This window comes from Amblyomma maculatum, chromosome 5 (assembly GCF_055883805.1).
Source record: "Amblyomma maculatum isolate TAMU_Amacu chromosome 5, ASM5588380v1, whole genome shotgun sequence".
Taxonomy (NCBI): domain Eukaryota; kingdom Metazoa; phylum Arthropoda; class Arachnida; order Ixodida; family Ixodidae; genus Amblyomma; species Amblyomma maculatum.
This window is the reverse complement of record NC_139348.1, coordinates 150,353,315-150,374,965: the sequence shown is the minus strand read 5'-3', so window position 1 is coordinate 150,374,965 and position 21,651 is coordinate 150,353,315. Positions and strand designations below refer to the sequence as shown.

Sequence of the window (21,651 nt, the reverse complement as noted above, 5' to 3'; positions counted from 1 at the left end):
TTAGAAATTAGAGGTTCTCTTCGATGTCTTTTAAGATGAGAATGACGAAAGCCTACCCTTCCTCTCCAATCAGTTGCCTCTCATTGTTTGTCTTTTATCGACGTTCGTTGCAGTGCTACGGCTTCTCTTTCCACTTTTACTCTCACCTTCCTCCCTCCCCTTACGGCGCGGTTGAGGTGTCCACAGAAAACAAGTGAGACAGTTACCGCGTCTTTCCTTTCCTATACATCAGTCAGTGCTACATATAATTTTAATTGATTCACAGGAAAGGAAAGGTGCAGTATCGGTCACACACTATGCAAGTGTGCGTTTGGACGGTACACCATCGCTCCTGTTGCATTGTGTGCCTTGGCGCGCGTTCAAGTGTCTTATGCCTTGCGGCAATCTTTTCTAAAAAAAAAGTGTGAGATTGCAGATGGCAGGAACGCTAGACAAGATGAGACTTCTGGTTGGTCGCTTCGAATTTGTCGGCTAGTGACGTCACTTCTTTGTCGACCAATCAGGTGCGCCGCTCGCGCGGACAGCTTTTGTCGACGACAGTATGAGCCATTAAAGGCTTTTGACTTAGTAATAATAATAATAATATATTATTATTATTATTATTATTATTATTATTATTATTATTATTATTATTATTATTATTATTATTATTATTATTATTATTATTATTATTATTATTATTATTATTATTATTATTATCGGCCATAATTGATCACATGCTTTCGCCGTAACTGAGCACATAAAAGGGCCATTTTTTAAATCTACACCAGCTACATCTACACCAGTGCAGCAAAAACCCATTTTAGCCACATTTGTATGAATGTGGGCACTTCACAAAGACGGCAGTATTTTTAACACTCATTAAATACCGTCTGAATGGCTAATAGTTACAAAGAGAAAGGCTATAAAAAAAGAAGCCTTAAGAGGGTGGGCAAAGGGCTAGCGCCACCACACAGTCTCAACGGGAAACACAATCTCAACGCTGCACACGGAAACGGGAGCGACGGTGCAGGCATTGTACTACAGGAGGCAGTGAACAGAACGCAGTTGCCCTTCATTCGAGCCCGCTGCCCAACTCGGACGTTCTACCTTATTATGTGAGGGGTCATTATCCGAGTATATATAGGCTGCAACACCGCTGGCACAGCTATTGTGAGTATTGCAGTGGCCTAATTTTCGATGAACAGTGGTTTATTGAATGCAGTGTTCGCCCGCTGAACCGGTAGGTGCGGAGTCTAATGTGACCGCGGCGGCCAGCATTGATGGAGGCACAAAACAAACACGTGAGTACAGTTCAATTTCAGTGTGTGTACAGAACACATACCATGCCATGCGCGGTGTAGCTTAACAGCAGGCTTGTCTTGTGGTCGCGATCTTGATCTAGTGTACGAAGCTCATAGGCGCTCTGTAGAATGCTTCTCCCAACTAAACCACGAAATCCTCGCAGGTCACATTTCGCACAAAATTCGCATTTTCTCGTTAATATTTTTATATCAAATTTGGTTGGGGGTACTTGCATGATTCGATCAGAAGTCGGATGTTCCCATCGTATACGGTGGCGGCAATGCAAACCATGGCTGGAGCAGCGGCTCGTTCTGCATCGCCACCGCAGCATACATCGGGAACATTCGATTCCTCCTGATCTAATCAGGCAAGTACCCCAACCAAATTTGATATTAAGAAATACTAACGACAAAATGACATTTCTGTGCGAAATTTGAGTTGCGAGGATTCCATGGTTTAGTTGGGAGAAGCATTCTCTCGAAAGCCAAGGGACGATCGGCTAGAGATCAGGACTATCAAACTATCTGTGTATACGCTAACTACATCAAAATATCGCCCACACCGAACTATAGGGTAGCATGTGCAGTAACTGAAAATTCAGACCTCACACAGAACCGCATCATATTTGGACGTATAGTTTGCGCATATACAGCTAGTTTGATAGTTCGAATCTCTTTGCAGTGTGTACCATGTATGGGTCAAGTCTTCCACTATAGGGGGTATTCACTGACGCGCGGTGCGCGGTGCATTGTGGGTAATTGAGGCGCAGTCGGCCATTTTTGTGTCCACGGAACGAACAGGGCGAACATACGTATCAAGTGCTGTCGTGCGGTTCTACAAGCAGCGGCATCCGCAGCTATATGTTGTTTATTGAGCTATCGTAGACTGTAATAGACGCGTGCACAGTGTAAACAACGGAAGCTGAAGAGCTGCGCGAAAGACCTCGGCATTTTAAGGTTCCCCAAGTACACACGAACAACTCTACTCGAACGAGACAGCTCACCGAGATGCGACTTCACGTATGGCTGGCACGGCTCAACCGCACAAGTATCATGGAATATGAGAAATGTATGTCAAAATTGGCTGGACTGCAATCTTCCGGATGCGTCCTAGCAGCCAGCTCTTGTCACTATCCATGCACGACTGTTCTTCACGCACTCGGAAGACACATTCCTGGTAAAAGAGCAGAGCGGCAATGTATCGCTTGCAGTCATGCGCATGCATGCAGTGCGCCGCCAACACCTCCTCGTCGTGTTTTGCTGCAACATAATCCTTCATAGAGGGCTTGCTAAACTTTGTGTTTGCCTTACCTGCCTCATTCGATCAGAAGTCGGATTTTCGTATCGTCTGTGTCGGTGCTAATCAAAGCAGACCGCATACAGATTCGGCAAAGGAACGTAGGCGGGCAGAGTTGTTTTGCAGAAGGTTTGAAGAACTTTATAAACTTATTTATCTCTATTAACAAATAAAATTTAGCTGGGCCAAAACTGCGCTGCATTTCAAGAGTTTTGTTGCAAAAAGTTATTTCGAGCCCGCAAGGCAACGGGGTGGCGCCACCGGTGTCATCGCCGTGGCCTGTGGCAGCGGTTTCTTTTGCTTCTTACCGCCACAAACGATGCAAACATCCGACTTCTTCTGATCGATTGAGGCTAGTACACCAAACAAGTTTTGTATAAAAGATACTGACTACCAAACGCCATTTCTATACAGAATATCAGTTACAAGAGCTCAGCGGTTTAGTTGGTATAAACATTGGACGGCACGCAAGTAATTGCACAAAGAGCGAGTTCGTCTGCTTCAACCGTGGCTCTTAACTCAGCCGCTTGTAACGTAGTTTCGTTCTTCGAGTGGTCAGTAGGCTTGCGATTGGTTTCTTGTGACGAAGCTCGTCCGTAGGACAAGGAATTCATCAATGTCGCACATATTTATGCTTGGGCACAGACCAAAGCTTACCGTTCAGTTGCGCATATAGAGTGCACACGGGTCGGTACCAAAGTTTTGTTTCGTACAGGTCTCTGTCCGCATCGCGCACACTTTGCCGATACATCGAACTGTCACTCATGATACCGATTGAGTTTTCATAACAACGGTGCTAGCATGAGGCAGACTGACAGAGCAAACGGACGCGCACGAACAGCTAAGCTAACCGCCGCCCCGTATAGTACTAGTCAGAACAGGACGCAAAGATGGCGTCGGCTGCATACTGACGTCAGCTGTGACGTCACGTGAATACCCCCTATATTATATTTGCACTGTGCATCATATCTGATCACGTGTTCCACTTGAGCTCTAAAGCGCGCCTTTTCTAATTAGTTCACAGGAATGGAAAGGCGCAGTATCTGTCACATTTCTGTGGGCACCTGAATGGCGCACAGAGATGGAAAGGCGCAATATCTGACAAACTTGTTAATACGAAAGCATTACTTCGCTGTCTGTTCGCAGACCGTGTCCTCAGAACGTGTCCGACAAATCGTGTCCGCAGCAGTTGTAATTGAGAAGTGGTAGAGGTTAATGAGCGGTGTCAATCGATAGAGGGTGACGAAATATTTTTGCCGATGATATAATTAGGCCAAAAAGGTAATTAGGTACTTTATTAGAATAGCTGGTTCACAGGAAAGAAAAGGCGCAGTGTCTGCCACACTTGTTCTGTTGTTGTGGTTGTAGGAAGAAAGAAAAGAAAATGCACGGGCCTGCTACTGGCTCTAGCTGAGCCACCTTATTGATTTATAGGAAGGGAAAGGCGCGGTAACTGTCTCACTTGTTTTCTGTGGACACCTCAATCGCGCCGTAAGAGAAGGGAGCAAGGTGGGAGTGAAAGTGGAAAGAGAGAAAGAGGAGCCGTAGTGGAGGGCTACGGAGTAATTTCGACTACATGGAGATCTTTAACGTGCGCTGACATCGCACAGCACACGGACGCCTCTTCGTTTTGCCTCCATCGAAACGTCTTACATCCGAATACAAAAACACAAACACGGCCAACTTCTTCTCTCCATAAGGGTCACTCTGCAAGACTCGGTGCTGTCCCGTCGACTATTCAACAGTGCAATGGTGCGCTTACCTGCGCTGTTGGGAGCGGTCGAAGGGGTGCAGCTTGCGCTGTACGCCGGCGACATCACCCTCTAGACCTCGCAAGGGCGTCTGGGGGACATAGCGACCAGCCTTCAAACGGCTGCTAGCATGGTGGACCGCTATGCCCGCGGCTCCTGTCTCCAATGCTCACTGCAGGAATCTGAATTCGTTCATCTGCGCCCCTCGCACTCATGCTCGACTCAATCTCCTTACAAAGCGGTCCCATTCAAGAATCTAAGGAGATCAGAGTTCTTGAACTCTATACACAACCAGCTACTATGCGACACAACACTCGCCAAGCTACACCAAGTGGCGGAGCAGGGCCGCATGGGCCGCGGGGTTTCCAGCAAGCGCGATGGGTTATGATGCAAGGACGTCTCGCGGCTGACGAACACATTCGTGACGAATCGAAACTTGTATTCGATTTTCTACCTCCACCTGCGGAAACAGGAAGAGGATACTCTCGAAGTAATCCTCTGTAAAATCATGAAGCGAGCACTGGACCTCCCGGTCTCTACCTCTAAAAGCCGCCTCTTGGCTCTGGGTGTGGTAAATACTTTCAAGGAGCTTCGGGAGGATTTTATTTTCCTTCTTCATACAGCCACAACAACCCACAAGTACAAGCGTCTGACAAAGGCAGAGTCAGGTAGCCGTCCTCTAGCCCAACTTCACATCCAACACGCCCAACTCACAGAGGAGAGATGTCACATTCCCGAAAAATGGATACGCGCCCTCCCCGTGCGGCCTCTCTCCGCCAGCATGTCTAAAGAGGACCATAATGGTCGGCGCCTGGCGCAAGCGGACGCCTTGGACCGCCATTACTGAATCAAACCAGACGTTTTCTAGTGGACGCCTCCGGCTCGAACCCTAGGGGGTAGTACATAGCAGCGGTCATCCACAAAGCCAAAACGGTAGACAGCCTTACGTTTAAGGCCCAGGCACCAACCCGTACAGAAGAGGTTGCCATTGCCCTCGCAGCCTCCGACTCCTCCTCCAAATATATAATAACCCACTCGCGAGGAGCTTGTCGAAACGTACGGCAAGGGTGGACTGCTCACCTAGCTTACGGCATCTACCAGAATTGTAGTCAAGGTTCGAATCCCGCCTACCGATCTCTCGATTGGGCTCGTGGTCACCAAGATCTCCATGGGAATGAGGCATCCGACGCCGCCGCCCTCGTGCTCTCTTTCCGGGCATTTTCCACGGGCCCCGCCGTGGACCAAGATTGTGATTTTAATCCAGCATACAAATTAAACAAATATGTGAATATCACAGATCCACGCACCAAAATCCCACCCCATGCAAAAGGCTGGCGAAAGCTAACGAGCGGATGCTGCTGCGCTTGCTCAACGACACGGTTGAAATTACTCCGTCGCCCTCCATTACGGCTCCTCTTTCTCTTTTTCCACTTTCACTCCCACTCCCACCTTCCTCCCTTCCCTTACGGTGCGGTTCAGGTGTCCACAGAAACAAGTGTGGCAGATACTGCGCCTGTCTCTTCCTGTGAACCAATTATTATTATTAATAATATCATAAGAAAGGGTTTGTACCGCTGGTGTCGTTCTTTTTTTCACAAAACGGAGTAGCAGCATTTGACGCTGTTGGCGCATAGTCCAGACAACTAGCACTCATTCCATCACGGATTGCTTTTTTATTACAGATGGACCAAAACCAAATCCTGATCTTTTCGAGCTTCATTATTGTGCTCCTCGAGAGAGGGATCACCTCTGAAATTTGCTGAAAGATACCACCTTATCAACTCTACGCAGCACCTGGATGGCTAAGCCGGAATCCTTTTCAGGTTGCAGTGATGACGGCGACAGAACCGGACCGCCAAACCAGTGGTCCAGTCTACGCTACACCACAAGTTGGTACACTTCATCCCCTGTCGACTTCGAGCTCCCCTGCACAGCGAGCGAAGATCAAACCTGTCAGATCTTCGACCACCTGCCCGTGTTGAACGAGGTTTTATACATCATTTGTTACGAGCTTCGGGGGTGCTCGAGAATGAACGGCCAGCTGTCGCTAGTAAGTCTTGGTCTAAGACGCCGCTATCGCCCGTCAGCAGAAGATATCGTGGATTGGCGCAAGGCCAACCGTCTTCTCAGCTGGCTGTTGAAAAACCATCGTTGTATCGACACCCTTAGACTCCTTTACTGGGATATATCCGTTAGGACGTTCCACCCGCATGAGTGCTTTTTCTTCGATGCCTTCAGAAATAACAATTCAGTGAGGTTCCTTAGCCACTCAATTTCCGAAGCCCTCGGGCAGGGAAAGGATTGTGCACTGATAGCATCAGCTGTGCACCTTAAACGACTCGAGTGCCACTTACCCGTTCCGACTGCGCTGTCCTCGGAACTGGCCAGTCTTCTTCGGACGACCACGTCTTTGACCGTTCTCAAGCTTGGAGCACTGCGAACATCCGAACAGCATTCACATGATTTACTGGCTGCGCTGCGAGAAAACGTCACCCTGAAGGAGCTCTCAATGAATGAACCGTACTACGCCACGGTCTCATTGCTGAACCGCTCTATGTTCACCGAGTATCTCAAGAAGAGCACCACATTAACAACGCTGCACCTGATCTGTATGCCAAAAATGTGCCATGTGCTCGAGAGCTGGTGGCTGTGGATCTTGGAAGGAATATCAGAAAGCAGAACGATCTCTAACGTTATACTCGAGAACTTGGTCATTGGCCGAAACACCTGCCCGGTTATGGCCAAGATCTCCGAGCAGAACACTGTGCTTCGTTCTCTCTGCATGACGTCTCCAAGGCAGCCGTATGGCTCTCCATCCAGTACAATCAATACCTGCTGGATTGTGGCATTCGTACAAAACGCGACACTAGAGGAGATGACGCTGCAATTTCATATGTTGTCAATGATGGAATGGAGTATGATCTTCGAAGAAGTGGCGAGTAAAGCGAACATAAATAAAATGACTGTAACAGTAAGCCCGGAAGATTATTATTGGTTGCCAGGACTCTTCAGATTGCTACGCGAAAGTGGCGCCGAGGAGAAGGTGGTCATTCACGCGGGGACCTACTTCGTTGGAGACCAGTACAACAAGCTGGAGTGCCAAGCCTTCTCAGAAGTTCACGGGATCCACATGCAGTGTACGAAAAGCGACATCTGCCGAACTTTGCGGCGAATGCCATCCATGCACCACTTAACAAGCATGTTTTTGCTTATTCCAGCTGTTGACCTGAACGATTCGCTAGGCGCAGACCTGGCCCATTACATTAAAACAACGACCTCACTTCGGAAACTGACCTTAGGCACAATATGGGGCGGAGTAGCAAGGAACATTCGAAACTATGCCTGGAATAGGGTCGTTTCATCTCTTTACAGAAACAGAAGCCTAAAAAAAATATTCATAGCTCCAGTGAACATTCGAGACGAAGATATCGAATATCTGGCAGATGTGGTCAGGTTCAGCACCATACTCCACAGTGCCGAGTTCAGTGGAGAACGCTCTGATGAAGTGGACATATTTTACCGCAGATTGGCCGCGAATATCAAGGAAAACTACAGCCTGCAGCAGGTGGAATTTCGGACGCCTTTGAAACGAAACATGCCATCGTTCAAGCCCTGGTATGCCGTGTGGGAAGTTTGTCGTCGAAACCGTGACCTGCTTGAGCTCGCCGCTGTGTTCGTCAGAGGCATCCGGTCCGACCGGTACGTAAGTCAGAGGTTGGGCTATGCTACACTTGTGCATAAAAAGTAGCAAAGTTTTGGCAATCTAAAAACGGGCACGTATTTGAAAATGAAAGTTCATTAGTTTTAACATACAGAATGCACAAAAATACAGACAAAGATCCCATAGAAGACTGTGCGGAACACACAACGAGAATAACTTTATACCTCCTGCAGGCACCAACTAGGATACGGGGGGGGGGGGGGGGGGCAGTTTTTGAAAATTTCTAGTTTTTATAACCAGCATGCCAGAATTGCCAAAAACAAGAATTATAACATTGCCTTCTACCTGAATGTGATAGTGTTGGGTGTTATTTGTGACTCAGCGCTATTTTAAGGTATCAAATTATATTAACACTGGCTTGACACCTGTCACAATGTTGTTATAATGGAAATCGGTTCACTCATTTTTGAAAACGATTAGAGCGTTTGTATTTTTATGAAAGTGCAGAAAGTAAATACTTTCCGCGGCCATACCAGAACTACCTCTTAACCCTGAGTCATTAATAACATTGTTTCCTACGTCCAGTACATTATTTGCATGCGGATCTGTTCAAATTGTTTCTTATGCAGAGGTATTAGTAACAAGGATGCCCTACTATTAGGACCTTTTTTAACCTTTCACATGATGTTTTTCAAGGCAGTAAAAAGGGATGTCGTCCACTCCGAAAATTCAAAACCGTAAAACATGTTCTGGATTGGTACTAGAATGCATATTTCACCTTCCTTTCCTCCATTTCTCTTCCACGCTGTAAAATTCGCGTGGGTGTTGGGCTGTTCAACGTTTTTTTTTTTGTAATTCCAAGAGATAACAGAACGTAGAATGCAAATGACCACTTAAGATTGCGAATTATGCTTCCTTGGAAGTCTCTTTCCTAATGCTGTTGAGGTTGCCTTGAATTTGACTGCTAGATTTCAATCGTGGAGTGCATCTTGAATTCCAAATGTCAAACAGGATGAGTATGCAGCTTTACTGCCCAGAAATAGTCTTGCAACGGAAAAACTAAATAAAGTTGGCAGGAATGCTGTAACAAGGTTTCTTTAAACAGCGGATATACTCTTTAATTACAGAAAATTGAAGTAGTCGAATGCGGGAAATTACACAAAGATCATTTAAAGCTGCGACGATGCGATGTCACAGAAGCGTGCGATGGCGTTAATAGAGATAAAACTTCTGTTAAAAAAGAAGGCTAGTAAGGGGAGTCTTCATTTCAAGACCCGAGTAGTCTGGCATGCCGCTCTTGTCTGGGTTACCATCTATGCTGGGTCACCAAGCCCGAACGTATGAGACTGGCCCCCCACTGCGCCTCCGGATGTTGTGTGTGTATGTCTGCCGATTTGGAGCCCGTGCAATGCCATGTGATGTGGAGAGAAGTGATGGTGTATTGATGTAGGTTGGGCAACGTGTTGGTCTAGAACTGTTTGCATTGTATACTTGTGCGTAGTTTTACAGGTGGATGTCTGGCGGTTTTTTTTTGTTGTTTTTTGTTCTCGCTAAAAATTATCGAGACTCCGATTAAATCTGCCTAAAAGTAAAAATGTTTGGGGGGCTGTTTTCACTAAATGCATCGGCATTTTCATCCCTACTATCGTCATCATCGTCATCACTAGCGCTACTGTGATCATTATCAATATCACTCATTGCATCGTCATTTTCATCGCTACTATCATCCTTACGCTAGACAAGGAGAAATACGATAGGTTTTTCACGAGCCCTGCGCTGTGTGGAGTGGGGCCATAAGCTAGGATTCCGGCCCACTTTTATTGTAAAACTTCCACGATGACAAAAATGAACTAAATAAATGTGAGATAAAGGCCGCACCAAACCAGAGGTTATCGCAGGCAAAAACCAATTGAAAATATAAGAAAATGGAAAACTCTCAAGAAAAAAATTATTAAAAGCCGATTAGAAGAAAAAAAGAAAACTATGGGGGCACAAATATCGGGCGAAAAAAGTGGCTTTTAGGGCAGAAATACCCCCTACACTACCTAGGGGTTCCTCTACACCAGGGTCGCAATAGTGGAGAGTACTGGAATTCACAAATATTATCCATGCGGCGACATTCTCGAGCATGGATGGGTCGAAAACTTTCGTTATTTGCTCGCGAGCAAGTCTGCACAACATTGCTGTTTGCAAAACGTGCCTACGCACTACAGGTTCTGCATTGTGCGAAAAGGAAGATGCAAGTAATACACAGAATATTCGCAGCCTTTGTGCGATGCTCTCAGTGCGAGCCCATGTATCGTATCAACCTCTCTTATGGAGTCTTGCGGAATATGCCTTGTTCACTTGTTCCTGCATCAACTGGTTTCGCACTTTTGTTCTTTTTGAAATGGGCAAACCATCCCCTTATAGTTTCAGTATATCTGCTTATTAGCCGTCTTATTGCTCACGTGCTTGATTTATTCGAACCAGCTGTAGACGCGCATTAAGGGCTAAATAGAAATTCCTTGATGATGTTGCGACACCTTTAGTTTCCTCATAGCGCACTTTTCTTTTACCTGTATAACCTGTCACGAAGGCAGATGACCCAGATTCTTATTGATTCTTTGTTCCCTATACATTTGTATTCTGAACCTTATCAAAAGTTTCTTGAATATAGTGTTTTAGTGCGTGTTAAAGCCATGTCTATTCAGACTGCTGCAAAATCGTTTTCTCTCTGTTAAGGCATGGCTTCACGCCAAGTAGACGTTTGTGTCATGGCCAGTGATTTGCTGCCTGTGGGATAGGCAAGAGACAGTTGATCATTGCTTTATCCAATGCCGTGACGAGGCGTTTTTCTCGAACATATTGCAGCTGACGCTCAAGAACGACATCGAAATCACGCATATAGTATTCGCTTTTTGCTTGCTTAGAAAAACCGATGTTCCTTATAATTTTTTGTTATGTTGATGGGTGTAGCGCTCGGGCGGGTGTAGCACATTCTGAGTGCGATGTAATGAAATGTTCAAACTCGCTAGTTATAGTGTGTGAGCTGGAACCCACGCGTGTGCATTCATATTTTCAGGCTGAAGAGTATGAAACTGAGTTTTCCCCCAATAGGGCGCAGCGGGGTTTGAAGAGTGTTTTCCTAGCTCACAAAACGGTGCTTCCTTATTCATCAGTGCCGTCAGGGCTTACGTTGGATATTATGTTGCTATTTGAAACACTAAAGGATATTTCCCTGTCAGAAAAATAATAATAATAATAATTGGTTTACAGGAAGGGTAAGGCGCAGTATCTGTCACACTTTCTATGTGGGCACCTGAACCGGGCCGTAAGGGAAGAGAGAACGTGGTAGTGAAAGTAGAAAGGGAGAAAGGGGAGCCATAGTGGAGGGCTACGTAGTAATTTCGACCACCTGGGGATCTTTAACGTGCGCTGACATCGCACAGCACACGGACACCACTTCGTTTCGCCTCCATCGAAACGCAGCCGCCGTGGTCGGCATCGAACCCGGCAGGAAAAAAGCTAGACATTTTTTTCTGCTGTTACGACAGAATTTGTGTGGTTCTTTAAAGGAAACTTGTTTTGATAGCAGAAATTTTTATAGGAACATGAGAATGTTCTGCAGTTACAATGGAAAAGTACTAAACAACTACAGAGAACAGAAATTTCCTACAGAACTACAGAAAGATCTCGTTTACAACAGAACTTTGTCCTCTTTGATACGGTTCTGTAGTTTGTATCTACTGGGTTCGTATGCTTTTCTTCCTATCACCGCACACCCAACCCTTTTAAACTGGTCAAAAATTCAAACCTCTCCAGTTATTGTTACCTAGAGTGAATGTCAATATTTATAGACCAGGAAATGGAAGATAAATTCACAGCTGAATACATTCTAGAGAAAATTCCGAGCCATGGATTGCACGCAGAACTGCTTGCTCGAAAGAATGATTACGAATCCTTCAAGGTAACACATATTAACAGTGTTCAAGGAGGCATCAAACTAAAACTGTGAGGCCTAGATCATGATAAACTGTTGGTACGCTGTTGTGGATGGAAGAATCCTGCTTTGAGATTACGCTGTTTCCGGTTCATCCCTGATTCAGGTACTGCGCCTCTGCCCTGGAGAAAGTGGCCCACCTCCCAGCGTTGAAGGACAAGGTCGCCTGGGTGGCATCGGTCAGCGAGGCCGAAGCATCTGCCATGATTCGCTTAGCATCGGCACGCTTGCAGCCAATGGATGAGTTCATGCGACTCGCGGGGGTGGTCCGGGAGCGGGTTGCATGCCACCCGAGGAGCGATGGTCACGTGCAACTCCACGACCTTAACGAATACTGCTGGTGTTCTGTGAGACGCTACCTTTCCTTGAGCGACATCAAAGGCGGCCCGGAACTGCAACACGAAGTTGGGCACATTCCTGATCAGCGACGTTGCGAGAAATAAAAACTTTGCGATGCACGTAAAGAAACCGTAAATTGAATTTCTGCACATTCCGCTTTGGCTGAATGGCTAAGACGCTTGGCTATCATACTGCACTACACCGCGTCAAACACAACCGCAGTGGGCGCGTTTCGGTGGATTCGAAACGCAAATACGTCCCTGTGCTACGCGACATCAGTGCACGTTGCAGAATAAATAAAAACGGCTGCTGTTTAGCTCGGATAAACCCGCTTATGCAAGTAGTAGAAGTAGTAGTTTAAAACTCTATTCCGTAAAATGGGAAGGACCTCATGGGTTGGGTCTTGAGCTGCAGGTGGTGTTCCTAGGTACAGGATCTCATTGGTTCTAGCTGCCTCTCCGGCCCGCTCAAACAGCGCTGGTTGATCTTGCGGGTCGGAGCTGGACAGAAGCCGCGAAATATTTGTTCTGCTTGGTTGTGCTGATTTGCTAAGCCGGTTAGGCTTATATATAGCTCTTCTCTGCCGCCTTTTAACTCATTAAACAACCGCTGTTCCAGTCGAAGCTCGTGTTGTCTGGCGGTCTATTTCGCTAGCTTTGCACGTCGATGTTTACTACCCCTAGCTAAATTCTTAGCAGGTCTGGCAACGTTGGTTAATTAGGTCACCGGAAAGGAAAGACGCAGTATCTGTCACACTTGTTCCGTGAACACCTGAACAGCACCGTAAGGAAAGGGAGGGTGGCAGTGAAAGTGAAAAGAGAGAAATGGGTGTCGTAGTGGAGGATGATCGAACTTAGCCCCTTATCCATACGATCGTTCCGACGACGATGACTGTTCCGGCGGATTTTCTTAATTCACGGCTAAAAGAAGATGAGGATAAACTTTACTTTTGTCGTCCGCAAGTAGTTACAAATAATTTTACTTCAAGAAACTTGGCTAGCCCCAAATCGACCAATATAAACATTTCATCGGGTGAAGGTGTCGCACAAAATTCTTCGACCAGACTGTGAACTGCTTGCGGTTGATATTGCAATTCCACATTGTGCTCCTCTCACTACTGCAACTGTCTACTTCCCAGCAGGCGTCCGTACAAATGTTTGAGTTATTGAGTTCAAACAACGCAGGGATTATTGCTGGCGATTAATTATCACCATGTTCTTTGCGTTTACCGTTCAAATATACATAGGTGACGTCTTTGGAACTGGATGTCTCTAAATGATGTGCCTTGCCGTAATAGTCAAGGCATAGCCTACCTACATGCAAGCAGCTTCTACGTCAGTAATTGATTTAAACCCCGCCAGGGTGGCGCAGTGGTTACGATGCTCGACTACTGTGCCCAAGAACGCGGGATCGAATTTCGGCCTCGGCGGATGCGTTTCGATGGCGGCGAAACGGAGTGGCGTCCGTGTTCTGTGTGCTGTGCGATGTCAGTGCACGTTAAAGAACCCCAGGTGCTCTAAATTTCCGGAGTCCTTCACTACGGTGCCTCTCATAGCCTGGGTCGCTTTGGGACGTTAAACCCCACAAACCAACCAACCAACCAAGTAATTGATTTAACGCTATGAGCGAATGGATTAAGGGCCTCATCACGGGCTACAGTAGATTTTAGTACTTCTAGCGACCACTTCCCAGTTACGCTTTATATAGTGTCCGTTCCCCTTAGAGTAATAACTTGTGAACCAGCATTTGTCAACCGTGAATTCTTCAAAAAGCTTGTGAATTCCACTTTTTCCTCCATAGTATCATCTGAGCATACTGAACGTGCTCAATAAACATTCTCTTCTCTGTTAGATGCCACTAAGCGGTCAGGGGCTTGTCAATAACAAAATGTCGTGCGAATGGTGAAACAGAGTGTGAAAAAGTATGCCGTCTTGGAAAAGCTGCATGGAAGAGCATTTCCCATAACCAGTGTCCTCAAAATTGGATAAATTACAAATTTCAGGCAGCTTCATTTCAAAGAACTATTGGCTAATCTAAGGACGAGTATAATCCTAATCTAAACATTTATCTTTCTAATCTAAATAACCGGATGGCATTGTATGCGTTCATGGAACGCAACCAAAGTTCATCTATACCTCATGTAACCGAGTTAGGCAATTTACTGCCCCATAAAGCAAGAAGATAAACTTGAACACATAGCGAAAGGCCTTGCTCTTGGCCTTCAAGTACAAACGATCATTCTGTTGCCTCGACCTACGCCATATGCTGATTTCATTGCAGCTGAGCCATCGTAGTTGCATTTGATAGCAGCTGCTATGATATCTGCAGCCCCTGGGGGCGATGGTATCACAATCACTATGCTGAAAACTTTAGTGCACGATCACAACTTGGAAGTGTTGAATATTGTCACGTCTCGGTAGAACACCAAGGAGAACCTAGCGATAGATTGTTTGAATGGTCGACCAGAACAAGTCTTGCGTTCAAGCTTCTTTCACTTCCAGGCTCGCGCTTGTCGTCCCAGATGTCATCTTTTGCGTCGTCTTCTATACGCGTCATTTGCCCCCCTCCTCAGGAAGCATCGTCTCGATGAGGTCAGTCAGAGTTGTACGGCTTCATACGCACAACGTGGACGACGTCTTCTTGTTGCTGGCGTCGCTTTGATGTCGACACCTTGTCTGGCACCACATCATACGTGAAGTTAGTTAAACGTCGCTGAACAACATAGGGCCCGAAGTATCGCCGCAATAGTTTTTCGGAGAGTCCACGGCGGCGAATAGGATAAAAGTCCAAACCCACACTTTGTCGCCAGGTTCGTACATGACCTGTCGGTGTCTCTGATTGTAGCGTCGTGCATCATGCTCTTGCTGATTTTTGATCCGCACACGCGCTAGTTGTCGAGCTTTCTCTGCACGTTGAGCGAATTCCTCGGCGTCCTGATCGAGATCATCGGTGTCAGCATTCGGGAGCAACATTGCATCCAGCATAGTTGTTACTGGTCGCCCGTGAAGGAGGCTGAATGGTGTCATACGAGTGGTGTCTTGGCGTGCCGTATTGTAGGCGAACGTGACGTAGGGAAGAATTTCGTCCCAATTCTTGTGGTTCACGTCGACGTACATGCAAAGCATGTCTGCGATGGTCTTATTGAGACGTTCCGTCAACCCATTGGTTTGGGGTTGATAGGCTGTAGTTTTACGATGACTGGTGCCACTGAGGCGGAGAACGGTCTCCAAAAGTTCGGCCGTAAATGCACTTCCTCGGTCTGTTATAATGAGTGCCGGAGCGCCATGTCTCAGGACAATGTTCTCAACGAAGAATCGAGCTGCTTCAGCGGCGGTACCCCTTGGCAGAGCCTTGGTCTCCGCGTAGCGGGTTAGATAATCGGTGGCGACAATTATCCATTTATTCCCGGCTGTGGACGTCGGAAATGGTCCCAGGAGGTCCATACCGATTTGTTTAAAAGGTGTCTTTGGCACTTGAAGAGGGTGGAGTAGACCATCTGGTTTTACAGGGGGTGATTTACGGCGCTGGCAGTCCATGCACGTACGTACATAGTGTTTCACTGTCGCCGGCAGTTTTGGCCAGTAGTATCCATGCTGTACTCTAGCCAAAGTGCGGGTGTAGCCTAGGTGACCGGCGGTTGGCTCGTCGTGACACGCTTGCAAAACTTCACTGCGGAGAGCTGATGGGACGACGAGTAAATGACTGTTTCCCCCTGGGCGGAAGTTCTTCTTGTAAAGTACGTTGTTGCGAATAAAGAACGAAGGCATTACTCGGGCGAAAATCTTAGGCACAACCGTAGTTCGCTTTTCCAAGAAATTAATAAGAGGGAGCAATTGCTGGTCCTCTCGCTGCTTTTTGGAAAGCGTTGCGTCATCTATGACACCTAAAAACGCAGTGCCTTCATCGGTCATAGCGGAAGGTTCGACCGGCGCTCGGAAAAGGCAATCAGCATCCGTGTGCTTCCTTCCAGATTTGTAAATAATCGTCATGTCAAATTCTTGTAATCGAAGGCTCCAACGCGCGAGTCTCCCTGAAGGGTCCTTTAGGTTGATGGTCGCTGACGACTTCAAAGGGGCGAGCGTACAAATAAGGGCGGAACTTCATAACCGCCCATACCACTGCAAGGCATTCTTTTTCGGTTGTCGAGTAGTTCGCTTCCGCTTTAGATAGGGTCCTGTTGGCGTAAGCAATTACTTTTTCCACACCATCCTGGCGCTGCACCAGCACAGCACCTAAGCCCACGTTGCTGGCATCCGTATGAAGCAGTGTAGGGGCGTCGTCATCAAAGTGTGCAAGAACAGGTGGTGTCTGTAAACGCCTCCGCAGCTCATTAAAAGCTTGTTGCTGTTCTTCACCTCAGCTAAAGCAAGCGTTGTCACGCGTCAACGAAGTTAATGGCCAGGCAATTCGTGAGAAGCCAGCAATAAACCGACGGTAATAGGCGCAAAGACCCAGGAAGCGCCGCAATGTCTTTTTGTCCGTAGGTGTTGGGAACTTGGCGACTGCGGAGAGCTTTTCAGGATCAGGCCGGACACCTTCTTGGCTAACGACGTGGCCTAAGAACTGCAGCTCCTCGTAACCAAGTGACACTTCTCGGTTTTTAGGGTGAGGCCTGCAGATCGTATGGCCTGAAACACAGCTAGCAAACGCGTAGATGCTCTTCAAATGTAGCCGAAAACACAATTACGTCAAGATACACCAGGCATGTTTGCCACTTAAGTCCCGAGAGCACAGTGTCCATCAGCCTCTGAAATGTTGCTGGTGCCGAGCACAAACCGAACGGAAGCACCTTGAACTCCTACAATCCGTCGGGAGTGACGAATGCTGTCTTCTCCCGATCCCTTTCATCTACTTCTATCTGCCAATATCCACTTTTCAAGTCCATTGATGAGAAGTAACGTGCATTTCGTAGGCGATCAAGGGAATCGTCGATGCGAGGAAGAGGGTACACGTCTTTTTTAGTCACTTGGTTGAGCTTGCGGTAGTCTATGCAAAATCGTAAGCTGCCGTCCTTCTTTTTAACAAGCACCACGGGGGAAGCCCAGGGGCTCTGTGACGGCTGGATAACGTCGTCTCTAAGCATTTCGGCCACCTGGCGCTGAATGGCTTCACGTTCTTTCGGAGCCACACGGTAAGGATTTTGTCGAATCGGGCGAATCGAGTCATCCGTAATGATTCGATGTTTTGTCAAGGGCGTTTGGCCGACCCGTGATTCGATGCAAAGCAGTCTCGAAATTGATCAATGAGATCCAAGAGGCGGTCCCGTTCTGAAGAAGACAAATTTGGACTCACATCGACGATGGTTACGGGCGTCTTGCACATTGACCCTTCCTGTTGCAGTGAGAAGCAGTGCTGCGCATTTAGGATGCTGTCGAAAAAGGCCACAGTTGTGCCTTTCGGAATTTGCTGACGCTCGTCGCTGAAGTTTGTCAACAGCACTTCGGTCTGTCCATCGGTCAAGTTGACTAGCCCCCGAGCTATAGAAACACCTCGGCTTAGTACCAGGGTGACTGCCCTTTCGGCGATTCCATCGCCGGTATGCGCCACGTCGCACTTCACTTGAACAAGAGAGCATGATCGCGGAGGTAATGTCACCGTCTCCTTGGCGACGCGTAAGGGCATCAGTGGTACTTCCGCATAACCAAGGTCTCCATGATTCTTGGTGAAGGCAACGACGCTATCTCGAATGCTGATTACAGCCCCATGAAGGCGCAGAAAGTCCATGCCCAAGATGAGGTCTTTGCAACAGTCAGGGAGAATAACGAAACTGCCAACAAACACCGCGTTTCCTATTCCTATCCGGGCAGTGCACTTCCCTGTCGGTGCCAGTAGCTGACCCCCAGCACTTCTAATTACTGGCCCAGTCCATTCGGTTCTTACTTTACGCAGCGTATCAGCCAGTTTCTGGCTAATAATTGAAAAATCCGCTCCGGTATCCACTAGAGCATGCACCTCCAGCCCGTCAATAGAAACGGCGAGGTCAGCACTAACAATTTCATCCAGGTTGCTCGTCTTTTCGGCATTTGCGGCGGAAGTGCAGCAAGGCCGGCGCTGTCAGCTTCGTCGTCGGGGCTGCTCATCTGGTGCGGCATTTTCGGCGGTAGTGCGGCGATGTCAATGTTAATATTAACAGCGGCGTCAGAAGCACATGTTGTCGGCGGTTGCGGCGGTGGTGAGGGGTTTGGCACTTTTCGACTGGTTGCAACCTCCCCTCGCGAGGTTGCGGCTGTTAGTTTCCCCGGTGAGGGCTCGGGGACCGCTGTCCGCTAACTTCTGCAATGCTACGGCGCATCGGCGAAGGATAACGCTGTGGTGATGGGGAGGAGCGGCGGCGGAAGCCCCGGGATTTGTTTTCCCTGCTGACCGGAGGGTCGTCCTCGACTTGAGCAGTGTCGGCACTGAAGTGTTGGCGAGCAGAAGCAGGCGGAAAGGCTTGCCCTTCTTCGCGGTAGCGGCAATACCGATACACTTGGCCAGGCTGTCCGCAGTAGAAATAGAGTGGCCGGCTATCATAACTGCGCCACCTGTCAGTTCGGCGTGGTTGAAAGCGCCTGGAAGGCGCCCACTGAGCTCCATGGAAGAGTCGCGTCTCCTGACGGCTCGATGAGCTCGGTGGGGCGTGGTCTGGAGGCGGGCGACGAAGGACTGCGGCATAGCTCTCATGTTGCGGCTCGTGGTAAGGTGCAGGAACGTCAGCCGTGAAGCTGACCGGTTGTGGAGCGTGGTATGGCTCCGAAACAGCTGCCGCGTTGTCGCCGGGGTGAGTCTGGTTACATGGTGCAGACGGTGATAAGGCATACCGAATTTCATTCCTGACGGTTTCCACGAGGGCCTGTGATGACTGAGCCTTCGTAGCCGTGATTCGCTGGAGCTCCTCAAGAACAATTTCCCTAATGAGGTCTCGAAGAGCGGTCCTATCGGTTGCATTCAGCGCCGCCGCAGTCGTCGAAGCACAGTTAACGGGTCGGTTGTACTGGCGGCACCGGTCTTGTAGGGCTCGCTCTATAGCAGTAGCGTCCTTAACGAACTCTCTCACCGTTTTAGGTGGGTTGCGTATCAAGCCGCCAAACACTTGTTCTTTGACACCATGCATGAGATGCCGTAGCTTCCTTGGCTCACTCATATCAGGGTCGGCACGGCGAAAAAGGCGAGCCATGTCTTCCGCAAACATAGCCACGCTCTCATTTGGCTTCTGGATGCGCACTTCAAGCAGGCGCAGCACATTGTCCCGTCGGTCAGTTCTCGCGAAAGTGTCGACCAGCTGGCAGCGGAAGTCGTCCCATGTGGATAAGCTGGCCTCGTGGTTTTCAAACCACGTCCTAGCATTATCCTGAAGGGCAAAATAAACATTACAAAGCTTCTGGTCTGCGCTCCACTGGTTTATCTTGGCCACTCGCTCAAACTGGTCGAGCCAGTCCTCCACATCTTGAAACGCTTCCCCGCGAAAGCACTCTGGCACCTTGGTGTTCTGTAGAGTCACCGGCGTAGGGTTGGTATGTGCCATGGCTTGGGAGGTCTGAGGAACTTGGGCGTTTGAGGAGTCGTTCAGCAGATGGCTGTACTCCGGCGCTAGGCCTAGAAGACGGCGGCTAGCACGATGGACAGGCGTGTCGATGTTTGGGATCCGCTGTGGACTGCCGGAAGGAGTCCTATGCATACCCCAGCGCGCTCCACCAGTGTCAAGTCTCGGTAGAACACCAAGGAGAACATAGCGATAGATGGTTTGAATGGTCGACCAGAACAAGCCTTGTGTTCAAGCTTCTTTCACTTCCAGGCTCGCGCTTGTCGTCTCAGATGTCATCTTTTGCGTCGTCTTCTATACGCGTTAATATCTTCAGGCTGAAGAGTTTGAGTTTTCCCCCAATAGGGCGCAGCGGGGTTTGAAGAGCGCTTTGCTAGTTCACAAAACGGTGCTTCGTGATTCATCAGTGCCGTCAGGACTTACGTTTATCATGCTGCTATTTGAAACACTAACGGATATTTCCCTGTCGGGAAAATAATAATAATAATAATAATTGGTTTACAGGAAGGGTAAGGCGCAGTATCTGTCACACTTTCTATGTGTACACCCGAACCGCGCCGTAAGGGAAGGGGGGAAGGTGGGAATGAAAGTGGATAGAGAGAAAGGGGAGCCGTAGTGGAGGGCTTCGGAGTAATTTCGACCACCTGGGGATCTTTAACGTGCGCTGACATCGGACAGCACACGTACGCCTCTTCGTTTCGCCTCCATCGAAACGCAGCCGCCGTGGTCGGCATCGAACCCTGCAGGAAAAAAACTAGACAATTTTTTCTGCTGTTACGACAGAATTTGTGTGGTTCTTTAAAGGACACTTGTTTTGATAGCAGAAATTTCTACAGGAACATAACAATGTTCTGTAGTTACAATGGAAAAGTACTAAACAACTACAGAGAACAGAACTTTGCTACAGAACTACAGAAAGATCTCGTTTAGAGCAGAACTTTGTCCTATTTGACACGGTTTTGTAGTTTTTTTTTTTTCGACTGGGTTCGTATGCTTTTCTTCCAATCACCGCGCACCCATCCCTTTTAAGCTGGTCAAATATTCAAACCTCTTCAGTTATCGTTACCTAGAGTGAATGTGAATATTTATAGACGATGAAATGGAAGAGAAATTCACAACTGAATATCTTCTGGAGACCATTCTGAGGCATCGCTTGCAAGCAGAACTGTTTGTTCGAAAGAATGATTAGGGATCCTTCGAAGGTAGCACGTATCAACGGTGTTCGAGACATGAAATTAAATTTGCACGTGAGGCCTAGATCATGATAAACTGTTGGTACGCTGTTGGTGAATGGAAGAATCCTGCTTTGATATTTCGCTCTTTCGGCTTCACCCCTAATTCAGGTGCTGCGCCTCTGCCCTGGAGAAAGTGACCCACCTCCCAGCGTTGAAGGAGAAGGTCGCCTGGGTGGCATCGGTCAGCGAGGCCGAAGCATCTGTCATGATTCGCTCAGCATCGGCACGCTTGCAGCCAATGGATGAGTTCATGCGACTCGCGGGGGTGGTCCGGGAGCGGGTTGCATGCCACCCGAGGAGCGATGGTCGCGTGCAACTCCACGACCTCAACGAATACTGCTGGTGTTCTGTGAGACGCTACCTGTCCTTGAGCGACATCAAAGCCGGCCCGGAACTGCAACACGAAGTTGGGCACATTCCTGATCAGCGACGTTACGAGAAATAAAAACTTTGCGATACACGTAAAGAAACCGTAAATTGAATTTCTGCACCTTCCGCTTTGGCTGAATGGCTAAGACGCTTGGCTATCATACTGCACTACACTGCGTCAAACACAACCGCAGTGGACGCGTTTCGGTGGA

General features: G+C 48.0%; 1 protein-coding gene across 1 annotated transcript; it reads right to left on the bottom strand.

The window, feature by feature from the left end:
• Nucleotides 1-14,626: 14,626 nt before the first annotated feature.
• LOC146189955 (uncharacterized) lies at nucleotides 14,627-19,817 on the bottom strand. Its single transcript, XM_084605388.1, has 2 exons — nucleotides 19,023-19,817; nucleotides 14,627-14,644 (listed from the first exon to the last, which is right to left on the bottom strand). Exons 1-2 carry the CDS (start codon nucleotides 19,815-19,817, stop codon nucleotides 14,627-14,629), a joined length of 813 nt encoding a protein of 270 aa, XP_084461514.1.
• Nucleotides 19,818-21,651: the final 1,834 nt, after the last annotated feature.

Coding starts and splice junctions, on each gene's coding strand:
- LOC146189955 (XM_084605388.1), bottom strand. CDS start 19,817: ATGGCACATACCAACCCTACGCCGGTGACTCTACAGAACACCAAGGTG.